Raw genomic sequence first — 15238 nt, forward strand, 5'->3', positions numbered from 1 at the left:
TGGGGACTTCAGCCAGTATCACAGGTGCTCAGCTTAAATTCAATCTCACCCCTTACATCTGCCCTCAATTTTGAGTGGTGACTCTGTGCCCATGTCTTCAGTAAGAGATCACAATGTGGGGAAACATTTCAGCTTATTGACATTCTGAGAAACCAACACAGCAGGACCTGGAACTTAACTTCTTTAAAGAACAAGGACATACTTAATTTTTCCAGTATCTCCTCATCTGACATTTTTGGCTTTTTCTTTTGCTTCTCTGTGTTCCTGACCAGCATGTCAGGTGCTGTTGTGCTGTTGTTTTCTGAGGGAGAAGAAATAGGAGAGGTGGCCACATCTCTGGTAGGTGGAGGGAGAGGGTCTATCACAGAGCGGGTGTAGATCTAATTGTGATGAGAAAAACACACAAGTCAGGTGAAGATTTAAACACTCCTATTCATCTTGTAATTGTTGTTGTCAGGGATGCATTTCTATAGCTGCTCTGGTGGCAATTAACATCACTAATCAAGGATTTGTGCCCCCCACAACTAGGCAGGTGACAACACTAAGGTACCCTGCCAGAAGGAATGGCTCCCACTGCCTCCCTCCTGCTCCCAAGGAGGGATCAGTATCAAACCATGCAGAGGGACAAAGCCAGTCCAGGCCTGACTGTGACTGCAGCAGTGCAGGCTGGACAAAGGATTTCTGCTCACAGATTTGGTGTGTTCAGGTCGTGGAGCTATCACAGGGGGTGGAGCTGCATCATCTTCATCATCCTCATCTTCAGACACTGAGGGCACTGCAGGGGTCTCAGAGACAGCCTTCACATTCTGCATGGAATTGAAAAAAATTGCAGAAATCAAAACCCAATCACATGTTATGAACAAAATCACAAACATTGGATTAAGCTCCTAACAGAGATTGCACTGAAGCAAGTGCAGAAAAACAGTAATCAGAACAGCTTGGTGAGTTACAGTGTCTGAAAAATGCAAAACCCAAGGTTCCTGGGTCTTCATGGGACATGGATGTGCAGTCCAGCACTGCCTGACACAGCCTTTCAGACAGAGCTCCTCACCTGCCTGAGTGACAGAAAAACCTCTTCCCCAAGACCTGAGGAGACACACTGCTTTGCCAACACTCACACAGCTGACCAGCAAGTTTTGGGACACACAAGTTTGGAAATATTATTTACTGTCTCTTAGGGCTTTTTGCTTCCTTCAAACACTGACCATTCAGTGATTTCAGACTTTAAATAACAGAATTAGCATCAAACTCTTAGTGTTTTCTCCAAAAGTTAGGAGGTCAAGTTAACATTGCCTCTGGTATGGTGATTGAGAGCTAATTAATTAATGAGAGATTTTGGAAGCGGAATCTGGCAAGATCTTTTCAAATCTCTTTTTAAATTACTTCCCAACATAAAAATTTATGGAAAAAGAGGAACAATTATTTTGTTTTAAAACAGTTTTATAAGTGGTTAAAAATTATCTGGAATTTTCTGCAATTCTGTGATTAGGAATTAAAGTCATTTTTAAATTTATCCACATGAAACTGGATTTGAAGTTCATTACATCTTTTACACTATAAACACTTCAGAATAAACTTGGTAAGGCCCTCAACCCACTAGACCAGTTCTGCTCGTGCATCATCACTTCCCTAAGAGCAGCAGGGAGAAAAGTATTGAAGTCCTCAGAAAGAGGGGGAAAGCAACACAGTATTTCACCGAGTCTAAAGTACTTGAAGTCATCATCATCCTGACAAATAATTGTCAAAATGCACTTGACATAACACAAAATCTAGCTTGTCAAAACCAAACCTGTGTACTGGAAATTTCCTGAATATCCCTAAAATTAAAGGTTAGCCTGAGGGAGGGCACTGAGTATCTCAGTAGACTGGTAAATACTGATTTTTTCAGGATTTACTTAAAAATCCAGCCTCAGATATTGAAACTTATGAGGACTGACATAGAGTGACATATAATAATGAACAATGGCAGAAAAATTTTCCTTTTCTTTTTACAGAATCCTAAATGATCCGATCTGAATAAGCTGCCTGTGGAAGGGAGCAGAACAAGCCAATTCTAGGTAATGACATGGCCATGAGAAAACGAGCTGAGGGGATGGTGGGGTTTCATGAACCATCTTAAACTAAAAGTTTTGTTTCTTCCATCTCACAGGCACACACAGAAATTTATCATGTCTCCTAACAAAGCAAATAGGAGTGGTACCTGCCCTGGCAAGGACTGAGTAAAGGTCAAGCAAAGAGGAGGAGAACTTTTTATTTCCTGTTGTGCTAGAGATTAGTCTGGTTAATCAACATCAGCTTTAGTAAATCAGACCTTGCAGGTTAGTAAATAAACTTTGTTATATCAAAGATGTTTACAGAGACATAAAATCTGACAGCAGGTTATCCAACTCTAGGTATAGGAAAAGACCAACTTCTATGAAAACAGAACTATTTCTACTAATTAATTCACTAATCTCTACTAATTCATTATTCACTAAAAATCCTACTTCCATCTGCTTTATTCCCCACAAGTTGGGAAAAAAAAGTCAAAGGAGCATGCCTGTTTTTATTAACATGTACTCAGTATACAAACAGATAGAGTGCAGATTTTAAAACATGAATCAAACTACAAGCTTACATGCAATTAACTAGCATTTTAATCCCCAAACTCAAGACAGAATGTGAGGCTTACCAATGTATTAGATGAATTGTAATCTTCTGCTGATTTATCTGAAAGACAGGTAATAATGCCATTATAAATGAGCTATAAATGTAGCAGCAGTGGGGAGAGGAGCAAGGGACAAGCTCTCTTTACAAAAGGCAGGAAAAAAGGCTGCTCCCAAACTTAGTTCCCTAATTCCAGCTTCCCAGAACCAGCTGAACCCTGGCAGATATAGGAACAGAGAGTAAATAAATGCAGACAAATGCAGGGTTCACAAATCCCTGCAGCAGGAGGGTGGAATTGCCCAGAGCAAAACCTGAATGAATATTGTCTCCATCCATGTACACAAAATAATAACAATGGACTAAGTCCTCAGCAGAGGCATTGCAGCTGACTCCCAACTGCAAAATGTTCAGTTTCAGCCACCTAAACTTCCTGGAATAGCAAAGAGGACCCCAGAAGTCAACTGATGGGCTTCTCATTTGACTATCCAGGCACACATGGGGAATATTTGGGCTTTTATCCCTGCTTGGAGCCTTCCTAATTAGTACCAGATCTTGTGATATGGTTCTATCCCCCTGAAAGAACCAAAGTAGGGGTTAATATTTAGAAAGGGAAGGAGTTGCAGGAAAAGGAGTGGTGGTTGCAGATATCCTTCAGAGGGCAGATAATCCACAGAAAGAGGCACAAAACCTTGGCAGTTTTGACTTTTAGAGGAACCCAGCCAGCAATTTTCAAGCACCCAGGCAGCTGAGGCATATTCCTCAACCATGAAAAGAGAGACCTACTTGTTGATTAAACAGAAGAAACCCCACACACTCTGACCAAGGAGAGCTGGACAAAGCAGTCACATGTACCTGTGAAACTCATGTACTTCTGGCTGTTGGAGATCTTCTTGGAGTTGTAAAACTCCAACACGTCCAGCACTGCCTGGGGGTTCTTCTTCTGCTCTGACTTGGTGATGTTGGAAGTCTGCAGCAGACGTGCCCATTGCTCTGGCATTCCCTGTGGGAAGAGGCACCTTGTTAACACACAGCTGGCCTGATGTGGTTCACAAAACATGAGCCCACTGTCACAGTTCTGCCTCAGCTTTTGGAGTTACACAGTATTGTGAGAGAAACATGAAGAAGAGAGGACAGAAGAGGAGAGGAATGAAAAAGAGGTGGTGAATGTGTGCCTCATAGCCACTGCCTGTGTTACAAATCACACTTGGGCATGTAAATGCCACTCTGCTCTTGGGTCTCTGAGTGACTCCCAGGTCCTTTGCAGACCAAAATTCAAAAACCAGAAAGGAAAAGACCCAATTGCTGCAGTTTGGGAAAAGCCTCAAGAAAACAAAACAAAACTCAAAATTCTTTATGTACAGGTATTTACATACTTATGTATATACACCCAGGAAAACAACAGAAGTAACATACACTGCATAGCCTCCAGCACAATGGACATGCAACACTAATTTAGGTCTAAAATTCTAGTGCTATAGGTAACTGCAGTGGTGCCCATTGTAACCAGAGCTGGGAAAGCAGAGGTGCACATCTGAAGCTTGTAATTTCATTATATGGACATCATTTCAGCCAGAAAATAAAAACACCTGCAGAACAGCCAGACTTGTGCCTTTCCTCACCAATAGGGATAACAGTTTGTATGGACAAAGTGGCAGGAATTGGGATCCATGAGCAATGAAGGTATCCTCCCTGTTCAAAAGGATGGCTGGATACACCCCACAGGTAATGCCCCACTAGCACATGTGGGGTAGCCTGGGTAAGTCTAGAGGCTGCCATACAAAACACATGTACACATGATTCAGGGTAGGGGAATAAAGTCCCTGAAAAAGCAGCATATTACAGACAGATAGAAACACCTTGTGCACAAACAACTTCTGCTGCTAGGAAATACTATCTCATAACCAAAATAAGAATGAAAATATGATGATGATGATGATGATGATGATGACATACTACTCTGTCTTTACAGTATTTTGCATGTCAATAAACAAACAAAAAAAATGCACTGCACATAAAAGCACCTGACATTTAGCCTTAGGGCAGTGCATACATATTCTGTCCTAAGTAGTTGTACACAGCTGTGTGCCTCCCAAAGGAAAACTCTCAGAGCCCCACTTGGGGGACACAGACTACACTATAGACCTCTTTCAGCTCTAGAGGAGGAAGGGAGGGGAGGAGAAAGGAAGGGAGGAGATATATGCCACGTTTAGCTGACCACAACAGCCAAAAACCAGGAAAGGAAAAGTCTGCTGGCAGCCTGAGCTCCTGGGATGTGCCAAGTTTGACAGCCTCTCAGCATAAATTAGTGGGTAGCCTCCACAGATGTGTTTCAAATGAGATCAAACCAGATGATGGTAATAACCCTTCCAGCATTAATATATAAAAGATTAATGGGCCCTGGCTCCTCCTAGCAATAAGCTAAACCACACAGTTCTCTTTTCCTCCAGATTCACTTACTGTGAATTCTCCTGTGACTGCATCAAACCCCACATGAATCGTGTGCTCAAAGTCTGAAGGGAGGGAGATCTCCGGTCGCTCTTTCTCTTTCTTCTTATTGGCTGCAAGAGACAAAAAACAACAATTAAGAAAAAAATCCATACATGCACCAAAAATTAAAATCTCCCCAATAGCTTCCCATTCACCTACACAATCACTACCCAGCTTTTGCTACTCAAAGGATTTCAATCTGAAGCAGACAAACAGCAAGGTCAAAAACTTTATTTCCAAACTTAAGAGCAGCCACAGTGGGTGGACAACAGAAATACAAGTCTGTAACACAGGACAAGCATAAAAGAAGGAAATTGATATTTTCAGTATATAAAGTATCAACCAATATATCTAGACTCAAGAGCACAACAGCTATTTACCTAAAATATTCTCTCAAGTTCACACAGGTCAGAGCCAATAGCTCTAGAGTGGCAGTAAGTGGAAGTCAGTCAGTTTTGAACACATTTTTTATTGTTGTTTTAAACAACTTAAAACAAACAAACAATATTATGTGCTTTTAAATATACACTCACCTCACATACAAAGCCAGGGACAATTTCAACTACAAATACTGCCTAGAAATTGCTTCCTTCATCCTATTTCCTCAAAAGTTTATGAAGAAACCTAAATATGACGTGGGATTCTGCTATCACATCTCATGAGCAAAAAAACTTCTACTTTTTTTTGCTCACAAAATGAACTAAAGATGGTTTTAATAACTAGCTTTGAAGACATGAGCAAGATGGCAGAATCTGGCAGGTGAGGTGCAGAAATCATGAAGAAAAAGGGATGGAAATATATCAAAGCAGATGCACCCTGCAAATTTTAAGCTGAGGTCTTCAAACAAGATTATCATTATGCATTGGATTAAGTTCATCCATATTCATTACTCCACGTTCCTTTCAGTATTTATTGTATTCAAGAAACTGAGTTTAGTTTAAGGAAGAACCACATTCTAGCCAGCTTTGCTGCTGCTTGCAGTTATAAAATCAACAGAGCCAGGAAAAGGTGAGCAAACCACTTATATTTCCAAGTGGCTCCCCTTTTTTATCCAAAGCCAAACAGAATTTGTTTTGTGGCTGACACTCCCCAGTGCACTTTTGGCAACACGAATGCCAAACCCCAGGTATTTGAGAAGCTTGCAAGGCTAATACTCAGTGTAGCAATTCTTTAAGGCTCTGCTGTGGCTGGTTGTGTAGAGAAGCTCAGGGCTGGCCCCAAAGCACTGAATCCCATTTCCTTCAGTGCCAGCTCTCTGTATCATTACAGAGCTACAGTTGTACAGAGTAATTCTGGAGAAAGAAAAGGATCAGATGCTCCATTTGGGACACGAAGATGGAACAGATTGTTTTTGATACCTCTTTCAAACAAAGGAAATGGGGGAGGCTGAGCTGCAGAAGTTGCCAAGGGGAAAAGAGCAATGCTGGAGGAGCCATCCCTGAGAAGGGAGCGAGGAGGAGACAGGAGCAGCTGCTGGTTAGCAGATGGTGAGCATCTGCAGCACAGAGGCTGCTGCACGCACCAGCACCGGATGGAAAGCCAGACAGAGGTGCAGGGAGGGCCACCAGAGCCACCACACCCCACAGGTCTGCCTACAGGACCAGTCCACTCTTCCAAGCCAAGGATTAGGTGCCATCTCAGCCTAGAAGCCCATTGCTAGGTGAGGGAGAAGAGGATGCCTCTACCAGCACCACTATGAAAGAGTTCCACATGGACAATGAACACCCACACATGGTCCAGGGTGGCTGCCACAGCAGAGTTGAACATACTGCTAAAAAAGCTTAAGGGCATTAAGTTGTTATCCAGAAGTCTTGAATGTCTACATTCAGGCAGATCTGACAGATCTAGAAGTCTAAACATTATCAAACTATTAATAATACAATTGCCTTTGTAAGCAGATTATTCGTGTCATAGCAGGTGGTAGAAGGGAAAAAGAACTAAAGAGAAAGGCACTCCCAATCTTGTTAAACACTTAAATGTCCCTTTAAAGTGGTTGCATTATCCTTGCAATGAGCTAAAAAGTCTTGAAGCATCTTAATTTAGAAAAAAAAAAAAAAAAAAAAAAAAGAAAAGAGAAATAATATATATAATATGACCTACCTACCACCACCAAACACCCACAAACACCTCATCACCTTCTCACTCACAACCTTCCATGCTCAATGCTGTTCCAAGAGCCTCCCATAAATTTTCATTACAATGTTCTGGCAACTTGAGCTGCAACTGTGAAGCTTGATGTCTGACCATGCTGTGAGGGCATCCTCAAGTACACTGAGATGAGAAAGGTTTTCACCACTGCTAATATGGAGTAAAGTGCTCCCATTCACCATGGAAAGGACTCCTGGCTGCTGCACACTGTCACCTTGTGGGTAGAACCTTTTTTCTTTTCAAAGATGCAGCAGGACTCAGCAAAGTTCAAAGAAGATAAATGTGCTCCAGTCAAGCCAGACTGACACCCTCAGCTAGGCACTGATGAGTCCCCTGAGCCCAGGAAATTCAAAATATTCACAAGTCCTGCTGAGAGCAACAAGCCACACAAGCTCTGCATCCCATTGGGAAGAACCCATGCAGTATTAAGCCAAGAGATTTTTTAAATGCCAGGTTTGTGTTTTAGGCTTGGACAGAGGAAATCAGGGCTACAAATTACACCCTAATTTTTGCAGACAGAGCATGACACCTCCAGAGCTGCCTGGCAAGGACTACAGCTCAATGCAAATGTGCAAACATGCACGAGGCTCTGGATTTATGCCCTATGTTTATCTCTTCACACAACACCTCTGCTCATGTGCAGGGGTAGCACAGATTTACTCAAAATTACTTTCCTCTAACTGAATAGAAACCAATGTCCCTCTTAGTTCAGCCAAACTAGAAAATAACACCCAAATTATTTCAGGCACAAACCAAAGAGAAGTGTCTGAACACTGAAGAATTTCCCTACATTTAAGCATCATTACACACTAGGAATTTAGCTGTCATCATGAGGCTAGAGGAAGTTTTCATGAGATGGAAATCAACCAATTTGAAGTGAAGGTGACAGTGTTATAGGAATTTTTTGCTCAACAGGAATTAGAGGACAGAAGCAACCATTCTCGTTTGGGCAGGTGTATTGCAACAGAAGGCTCTGCTGGGCTTGGCTAAACAAAAATCTCTCATGTCTTGAAGCATCTGCCATGTTGGCCAATCTTCAGTAAACATAGGCAGCTTCAAATCAGTCACAGTCTGTCTGCTAAATTTCCCCAAACCTTCACTTTTCTCCTTGCTCATGGTCCTTTCTCATAATCCAATTCAAACTAGCATTTCAGGTTCTACTTCTTTTACTCTTTCACAAATTTCAGGTGATTTCTTTGATCTCTGAAACAGTCAATCCTAGGATTTAAAAACTCCTCTCCCTTAAGTAAGTCAACACAAAAATCTTGCAGCATTTTTAGGATTCATACTCATAATGGCAAGTTCTAACCCAGACCCAGCAGACACTGAGGTTTCTGGATTGGAGGTTCAAAACCTGACATTTGTAAAATAATCCAAAACTGCCAAAAGTATCAGGTAAGTATAATAACAATGAATGCCACATTCACTTTGCAGAAAACTATCTACCGCCTTGTTTATTTAAATTAGAAAAGCTTTCATTTCAATTAGTCTTTTCACTAATAAAAATTAGGAGGCAGCCTCCCTCCTGAACCCCAGGGAATTGAAGGTATTTAGTCTTGACTTTAGTTACCCAGTGCTTAGAAACAATTACAATACAGAAAAAGTTGATGTATTATGAAAAGGAACTACAAAGAAAATTAGGTCAGATATAAAAAGAAACCAGCACATATTAGGGGATGGAGTGTTTTGGGGTTTTTTTTGCATCCCTTCAGAAGATTCATAAGAGAGAGATTCTTTAAAATATCCTCATCTTAAAAATTAGAATTTCATGTACAGTTCACAGTTCCTATTTCTTTTTCCATCTGTTACAGTCCCTTGAACACGAAAAACTCCTTCAGTTCACAAGAAATCTGGAAGAATTTTCAGTGACAGATTGTTCTTAAAAGAAAGTAGACAATGCCTGACCCAAACATTAAAACAGAGTAAATGGCCATGAGGCAAAATATGACAGGTCTAGTAGGAGAATGCATGTTAGTCTTGTATAACTCAAATTATTTGCTGTTTAAAACAACAAAACAAGCAAAAGACCTCCCTCTGCTCTCCACCAATAGCCAACACCAGCTTTATTGGCCAGCCTGTAATAGACACAAAATATTATGGACAAGTCAGGCTGGAAAGTAACAGAGCTAGTCCCAGAGTTAATCCTGGTTTTCAGGGACACTGTTCTCATAAGTTATGAGAAAGGCAAAAAAATTTAAAAAAAAACCCCAAAACCTACAATAAAGGGGTCTCTAAAAGAGACTTGCAGAGGGATTTTGACAAGGACATGGAGTGATAAAACAAGAGTGAATAGATAAAAACAACAGAGGGCAGGTTTAGATTACAGATTAGGAAGAAATTCCTCACTGAGAGTGGTGAGGCACTGGCACTGCCCAGAGAAGCTGTGGGTGCCCTGTCCTTGGAAGTGCTGAAGGCCAGCCTGGAGGAGGCACTGAGGAACCTGGTCTGGTGGAAGGTATCCCTGCCTATGACAGGAGAGTCAGAACAAGATGATCCTTAAGGTCCCTTCCAACCCAAATAATTCTAGAATTCTATGATCTTTGAAAAAAAAGTGAGATGGATTAAATGTTACAGGATTAATCATTAGAAAAAACATATCTACAGACCTTACATACCGTAAAAGGACCAAGAGAGATGTGCAGGAAACAAACACACAACATTTTCTAAAACCTCAACCATCACTATGCATCAAGTGCTTGACTATGCTCAGGCAGAGCAACATTCAGACAGAAGGTTTACTAGAAGAAATGAAAATACTGTACTTTTATCTCCTGGCAAAATAGATCGGTAAAATCGATCCTTCCTCTTCTTTTCTTCTGGATTGGGAGGCAGAGGTTTTGAGCCATGGTTTAAAGTCCCAGGATCTTTGCTGCCTGAGCCAATCATAGTGCTGGTGTTTCTCATTGGGGGAGCAGGTGGTTTGTCTTCTGTTTCAACTCCATTGTTAGACATCTTCAGCTGGGGAGGCCGTTACTGGGAATTGGAAAAGAAAACAAGTTAGAAGCCTTAATTATTATTAGTGTAGTCTAGAACCACACACTATCAAGTAAATCACAAGCAAGTATTTGCAGATGGACCTGCAACCTCAGTCCAACCATTAACCCAGCACTGCTGTATTCACCATTAACCATATGCCCCAACCACAGGCTTTTTGAACACTTCCAGGAATAATGATAGCAACACAAACCCAGCATAAAAATCTGTGTCAGCAGAACAAATTCTACTCAATATCCAAATTTTTTCCTGTTAGTAAGACTATTCAAGCATTTGAGTTATTGATCACTGAGAAAAGCCTGATCCAGGATACAATCAATTCTCAAGCAAGCCACAGAGCTGAAGTGCAGGGTAGGAAGGTAAATATGAGATGGCAAAGAGCAAGGATACCTGAGAGGAGCCAACAAGTTGCTAAGTTTGTAATACCTCTCAGATCCATGCTAGTTCTCCTAAAAACTACGTCAAAAGGTTTGCATCAGTCTCCAGCACAGCACAATACAGACTGAGGTCTGTACTCAGAATTTTGATGCAGCCACTCAGGCTCCTTTGCTAAAAAACTGCTGAGCAGGTTCAGAGGCAGAGGTGGCCAGGAAGCCTGAGCTGTACCCACGTCACCCCAGATGCAGTGCCACATCCCCCAACTGTGCCAAACCAGCCCTGGCCTTTCTGCAGTAACAGCACACTTCAGGAGCAACTCCAACTGCCAGGAAATTGATTGTATTTTGTTCTGTTGGGAGGGTCAAATAAAACTAGATCCCAAACACACACTTAAATCCATAAGTAAATAAGCCCTGCTGTGCAGATTTAAAGACGGAAGCTTGGGAACAGGGTAATAGATTATTCTGCAACAACTAACGTGTTCCACCCAAATGAGATCAGCATTACTCTGGGAACAGCCCAGCTGCTGCAAGGTCCTTCTGGAAACTGGAATTCATCTGCACTATGCTTTCTTTCAAAAGTAAGTTGGGAGTTAACTGCTGAATAAAGACCAGAGTGGGAACAGTTTCTGTTTGGCTGGGAAAAGCAATTCAACAGTTTTACCAATTGCACAGGCAGTAAGGGAAGATATTTCACTCAGGGAGAACTACAGGGTGGCAGAAAGTTAGAAGCTGTTTGCTCTCTGCAAATAAGAAGCTACAAAGCTGAGATCACTGCTGACTGCCCGGGAGGTGCTTTCCATAGGCTGGACTCAGTGTGACACTGAGTCACGCTCCAAACAGATCCCAGCACCACACCACTGTCCTATGGCCACACAGCACCCAGCCAGCCTCCAAAGTCTTTAGCCAAGCCACTGATCCTCAGGGTAACTGGCAAGATTTGCACCCAGAGCATGCTGCCCTTGCTGCTGTGGGGAACTAAGGCAGGCAAACACTGCCCACAGAAGTCACTCAGCAGCGTTGTGCCAGATTTTGCCAAAAGCAGAGTTTCCCTGTCGCCTGCCAAGCCATGGCTGGCCTGCAGCTCCACCTTCTCTTCCACTTGATTGATTCCCAGTTTCTTCACAGTTGCCCTTAAATGGGAGGGTTGGCAGTGTTGTACAGCCTGTAAGGCTTTGGGCAAGTCTTCACAGACAGGGAATTTTGTAAAAGATCTGACCCTAGCCCCACTTTCCTTCCAATATAGCTGCGCAGTGGAATATTAAATGACAGACTAGCATTTGGGGATTGATTTTAATGGTGGGACAGCTTTGGCATTTGGGAGGAGTAGGGGGAAATTATCTGTGCACTTGTCTGGGCGTGTCCTCACAAGTGCCCTGTGCATGTCCCACCGCTCAGGCTTCAGCCTCATGCCATTCTCGGGTACTAAACAGAACCGAACCAAGTGACAGCTGGACTGCCAGCCATGAAGTGGTTGGTGCAAACCAATACTCTCCCTGCCTAAGCAGTGGAAAAAAGTCTAAGCTCAAACTCAAGTGATAATTTTGGCAGCCACTACTGCACATGTATCTTGTGAAACAAAGATACCGAGTCCTTCCTGACAGGCTTTGCACACCACAGTGTCAGTGGCTGTGACTGAGCTGGCACAACTAAACCATTTGAAACAACATAAGCAGCAGGGTCCTATAAGGGATCCATTCTCTACTTTGATCTTAGTTAACTACGAGAAAGGAAATTGCCAGGAAGGTGCTAGGAATATATTGCAAACAGGGAAGCAGAAAGAAAAGGAATGTTAGCAGCCCTGTGCCTGCCAAACAGACCTCCCCAGGAGTGGCACCACTTTTGCTGCTCTAACACCTTGGTTTACCCCCACGGGGGTTTGAATAAAAGTGCATCCAAAGATTCCCCCATCAGTCAGACTTCCTGGAGCTGCAGGCATGGCTGGGATGGAGACTGACTCACTTCTGGGTCCCTCTCCCACTGAGCAGAGAGGTCAGTACATCTGCTTTCAGAGGCACAAAAAGAGGACAGAGCAAAGTTTACTAAGTAGGAGAATGGATGCGACATGAGACGGAAATAGAGCAGTATATGGCTCCAGACTGGAGAAAAAGAAGTGAGAAGAAGAATAAAAAAAAAAAAAAAGAGACCAGATTACAAGCAGAGTTAGCCTAGTGTTGAGAAAGAAAAATAACATAAGGAAAAACCTCAAAAAAAAAGCATAAGAAAAATCTCTGGATGTCAAGCTTCCTCCCTCAGTTCCACCAGTGCAAAACCCCAGGGACATCTCCTCTCAGTTTCTTTAACATAAGAAAGTTTTTCAAAATCCGTCAGTCAGAAAGGATAGTGTACAAGTGAATTACTGTTTTACCGCAGGGATAGAAACTGGCAGTACAAGCTCTTCTTTATCTTACCTTATTCCCTGAGAGAGCAAGCAACTGCTGAGAAGTTACATACTTTTACAAACAGCATTGTTTCACATCTATTTGATAACTGCACCTTTGCTGTAGGCAAAGCCTACAGTACACTCTCATTTTCCCTCCATCACTCAAGCTCACAGACCTTTCTCTTCATCAAAGTCTTATGTTTGGAGTTACATGAGCTGTTTGGAGATGGGGGAGAGGGGGGTGAGAGAAATCCCTTGATCCACAAAACTAAGAGACTTTTCCTAAGAAAGTTATCCCTTGTAACAGCAGCACCAGACGGTTCCTAAAAGCCTTGTGCCACTATGCATTTAAAGGGAAAACCAAAAATCTGCTTATGTGAATCCTCCCACTGCAATACAGAACTCAAATGCAATATCATTATACTTTCAGCTTCTACTGGCTTCAAAGCAGGCAGAAGAAACCCTGTCCTGACAGAATTATAACCCCAAGTCAGAGCTGAGAGCCCAAAGGCATGCCAAGTGGTTACAGAGGTAGCCATCTCCCTCACTGCAGCCCAGCTGGCTGTGCAAATTCTCTTCTTCCTAAAATAATCTCCTGCCAATTCATATGTAAGCAGGTTTTAACCAAACCCCCTCAAGTAGGCGCTGCTCAAATTCAGAGCACCAGGCAATCGCTTCTCCAGCCGGCAGAACATCAGTGCTGGGCCACTGAAATGAGTCACTCTGCTCGGCACAATCCATCCCAACAGGAATGCAGAGCAGCACTGCACTGAGCTATTTCCTTCTTCACACCAGCACGACTCTGTCTTGAGAAATCCATCTTAGGTTTCCACGGTGTGATTAAGTGAACAGTGGAAGCAATGAAACGGCACATGAACTTTTCAACCAGAGTCAGATGAGGGAATACATTTAAGCTGCAGCCACAATTATTCTCAACTACTACATATATTAAAATACCAGCACTCAAACCCCGTAGACACCACTAGGAAGGCACAGATGTAATGCAGGACTATTGTTTCTGCAGACATTTGGGAGTACTGAAAGTTTGAGTTGTTTCAGCACACAGTAATCATGAAAAGTTTATTACATACTGCAATCTGTGACTGCTGCAGTCAAGTTATGGCTGCCTTCAATGCACCCCTGTCCCTTTCCATCAACTTCTGCAGCCGTTAGTTACAAATCATTGCTCCAGAAACAGAGTCCAATAGCAAACCTGACAAACTCTCCTTTTATACCTACAAAACACTTCTGCAGACAAGAAAGAGACAGAAGACAGAACAAGCAGAAGTACTGAACAGAAGACAGCACCCACAAGTGCCAAGAGTGACATCCAAGAGCTCAGAGTACATTCCCACATGCAAAGATCCATGCAGGTCTGCTGATCTTTGTCACGAAGATATAACACAAAAGAAAATCACAGAATCATTAAGGTTTCAAAAGACCTCTAAGATCATCAAGTCCAAGCATTAACTCAGCACCACTGTGTTAACCACTAAATCACACTCTCAAGTGCCACATCTACATGCCTTGGGAATCAAGATGTTTATGCTAAACTTCAGGCATAAACTGTAGTACAGGCACAGTCTCCTGAGACATTCACCTCACAGAGTGGGACCCAAAGGTAGGTGGGACATTCTGACCCTACTGTAGCACACACACAAGTAGAAAAAAGAGAGAACAAAGACCCTCTATGTGTGTCATTTTTCCTTCCACTTAACCACATCATTTCAAACCTGCTGCTCCACGCTGAACTCTAGGCTTCTATCAAGCTGCCTGTGCTCTTTGCATTCCTTAGCAAGACAGACAGATGACTGATTGCTAAAACAGAAAGCAATTAAAAAGTCAGAAAGGCTGAAACCTACGCTACAGTAGATGCCATACAGATAACTACGTCCAATGCATACTAATTGCAGGAGTCAACATGAAAACTCATAAAAGAGACATCTATAATTCATGCAGTCTGGCAAAGAGAGTAACTGTAAGTTACTCACTACAACTTACAGATGAATAAACTATATTAAACAAGACAGGGAGGAGGAAGATGCTCAGCAACTGCTCTTTCCTCTCTGCCTACTACCAGAAAGAAACCCACATTTTTACCAGGCACTAGTATTCTGTTGTTGGCAGGGTAAGGAAAGGGTGTCTTGCCCTCAAAAAAAAAAAAAAAAAAAAAAAAAAGTTTTGAACTTGAATCAAGTTGATC

General features: G+C 42.3%; 1 protein-coding gene across 11 annotated transcripts in view; it reads right to left on the bottom strand.

Moving 5' to 3' along the window:
* Window positions 1–15238, bottom strand: part of PAK1 (p21 (RAC1) activated kinase 1) — a 100830-nt gene that overhangs the window by 21922 nt on the left and 63670 nt on the right. For all 11 annotated transcript variants that reach the window (XM_079310574.1, XM_079310573.1, XM_079310578.1 and 8 more), the window contains 6 exons: window positions 10044–10254; window positions 5104–5204; window positions 3499–3646; window positions 2672–2709; window positions 690–806; window positions 203–380 (listed from right to left, as the gene is read on the bottom strand). In XM_079310574.1, coding sequence (XP_079166700.1) covers window positions 203–380; window positions 690–806; window positions 2672–2709; window positions 3499–3646; window positions 5104–5204; window positions 10044–10233 — 772 coding nt within the window. In that variant the 5' untranslated portion in view covers window positions 10234–10254. The remainder of the gene's footprint in view (window positions 1–202; window positions 381–689; window positions 807–2671; window positions 2710–3498; window positions 3647–5103; window positions 5205–10043; window positions 10255–15238) is intronic.

This window comes from Erithacus rubecula (genome assembly GCF_903797595.1).
Source record: "Erithacus rubecula genome assembly, chromosome: 1".
In the NCBI taxonomy this organism is placed as follows: Eukaryota; Metazoa; Chordata; class Aves; order Passeriformes; family Muscicapidae; genus Erithacus; species Erithacus rubecula.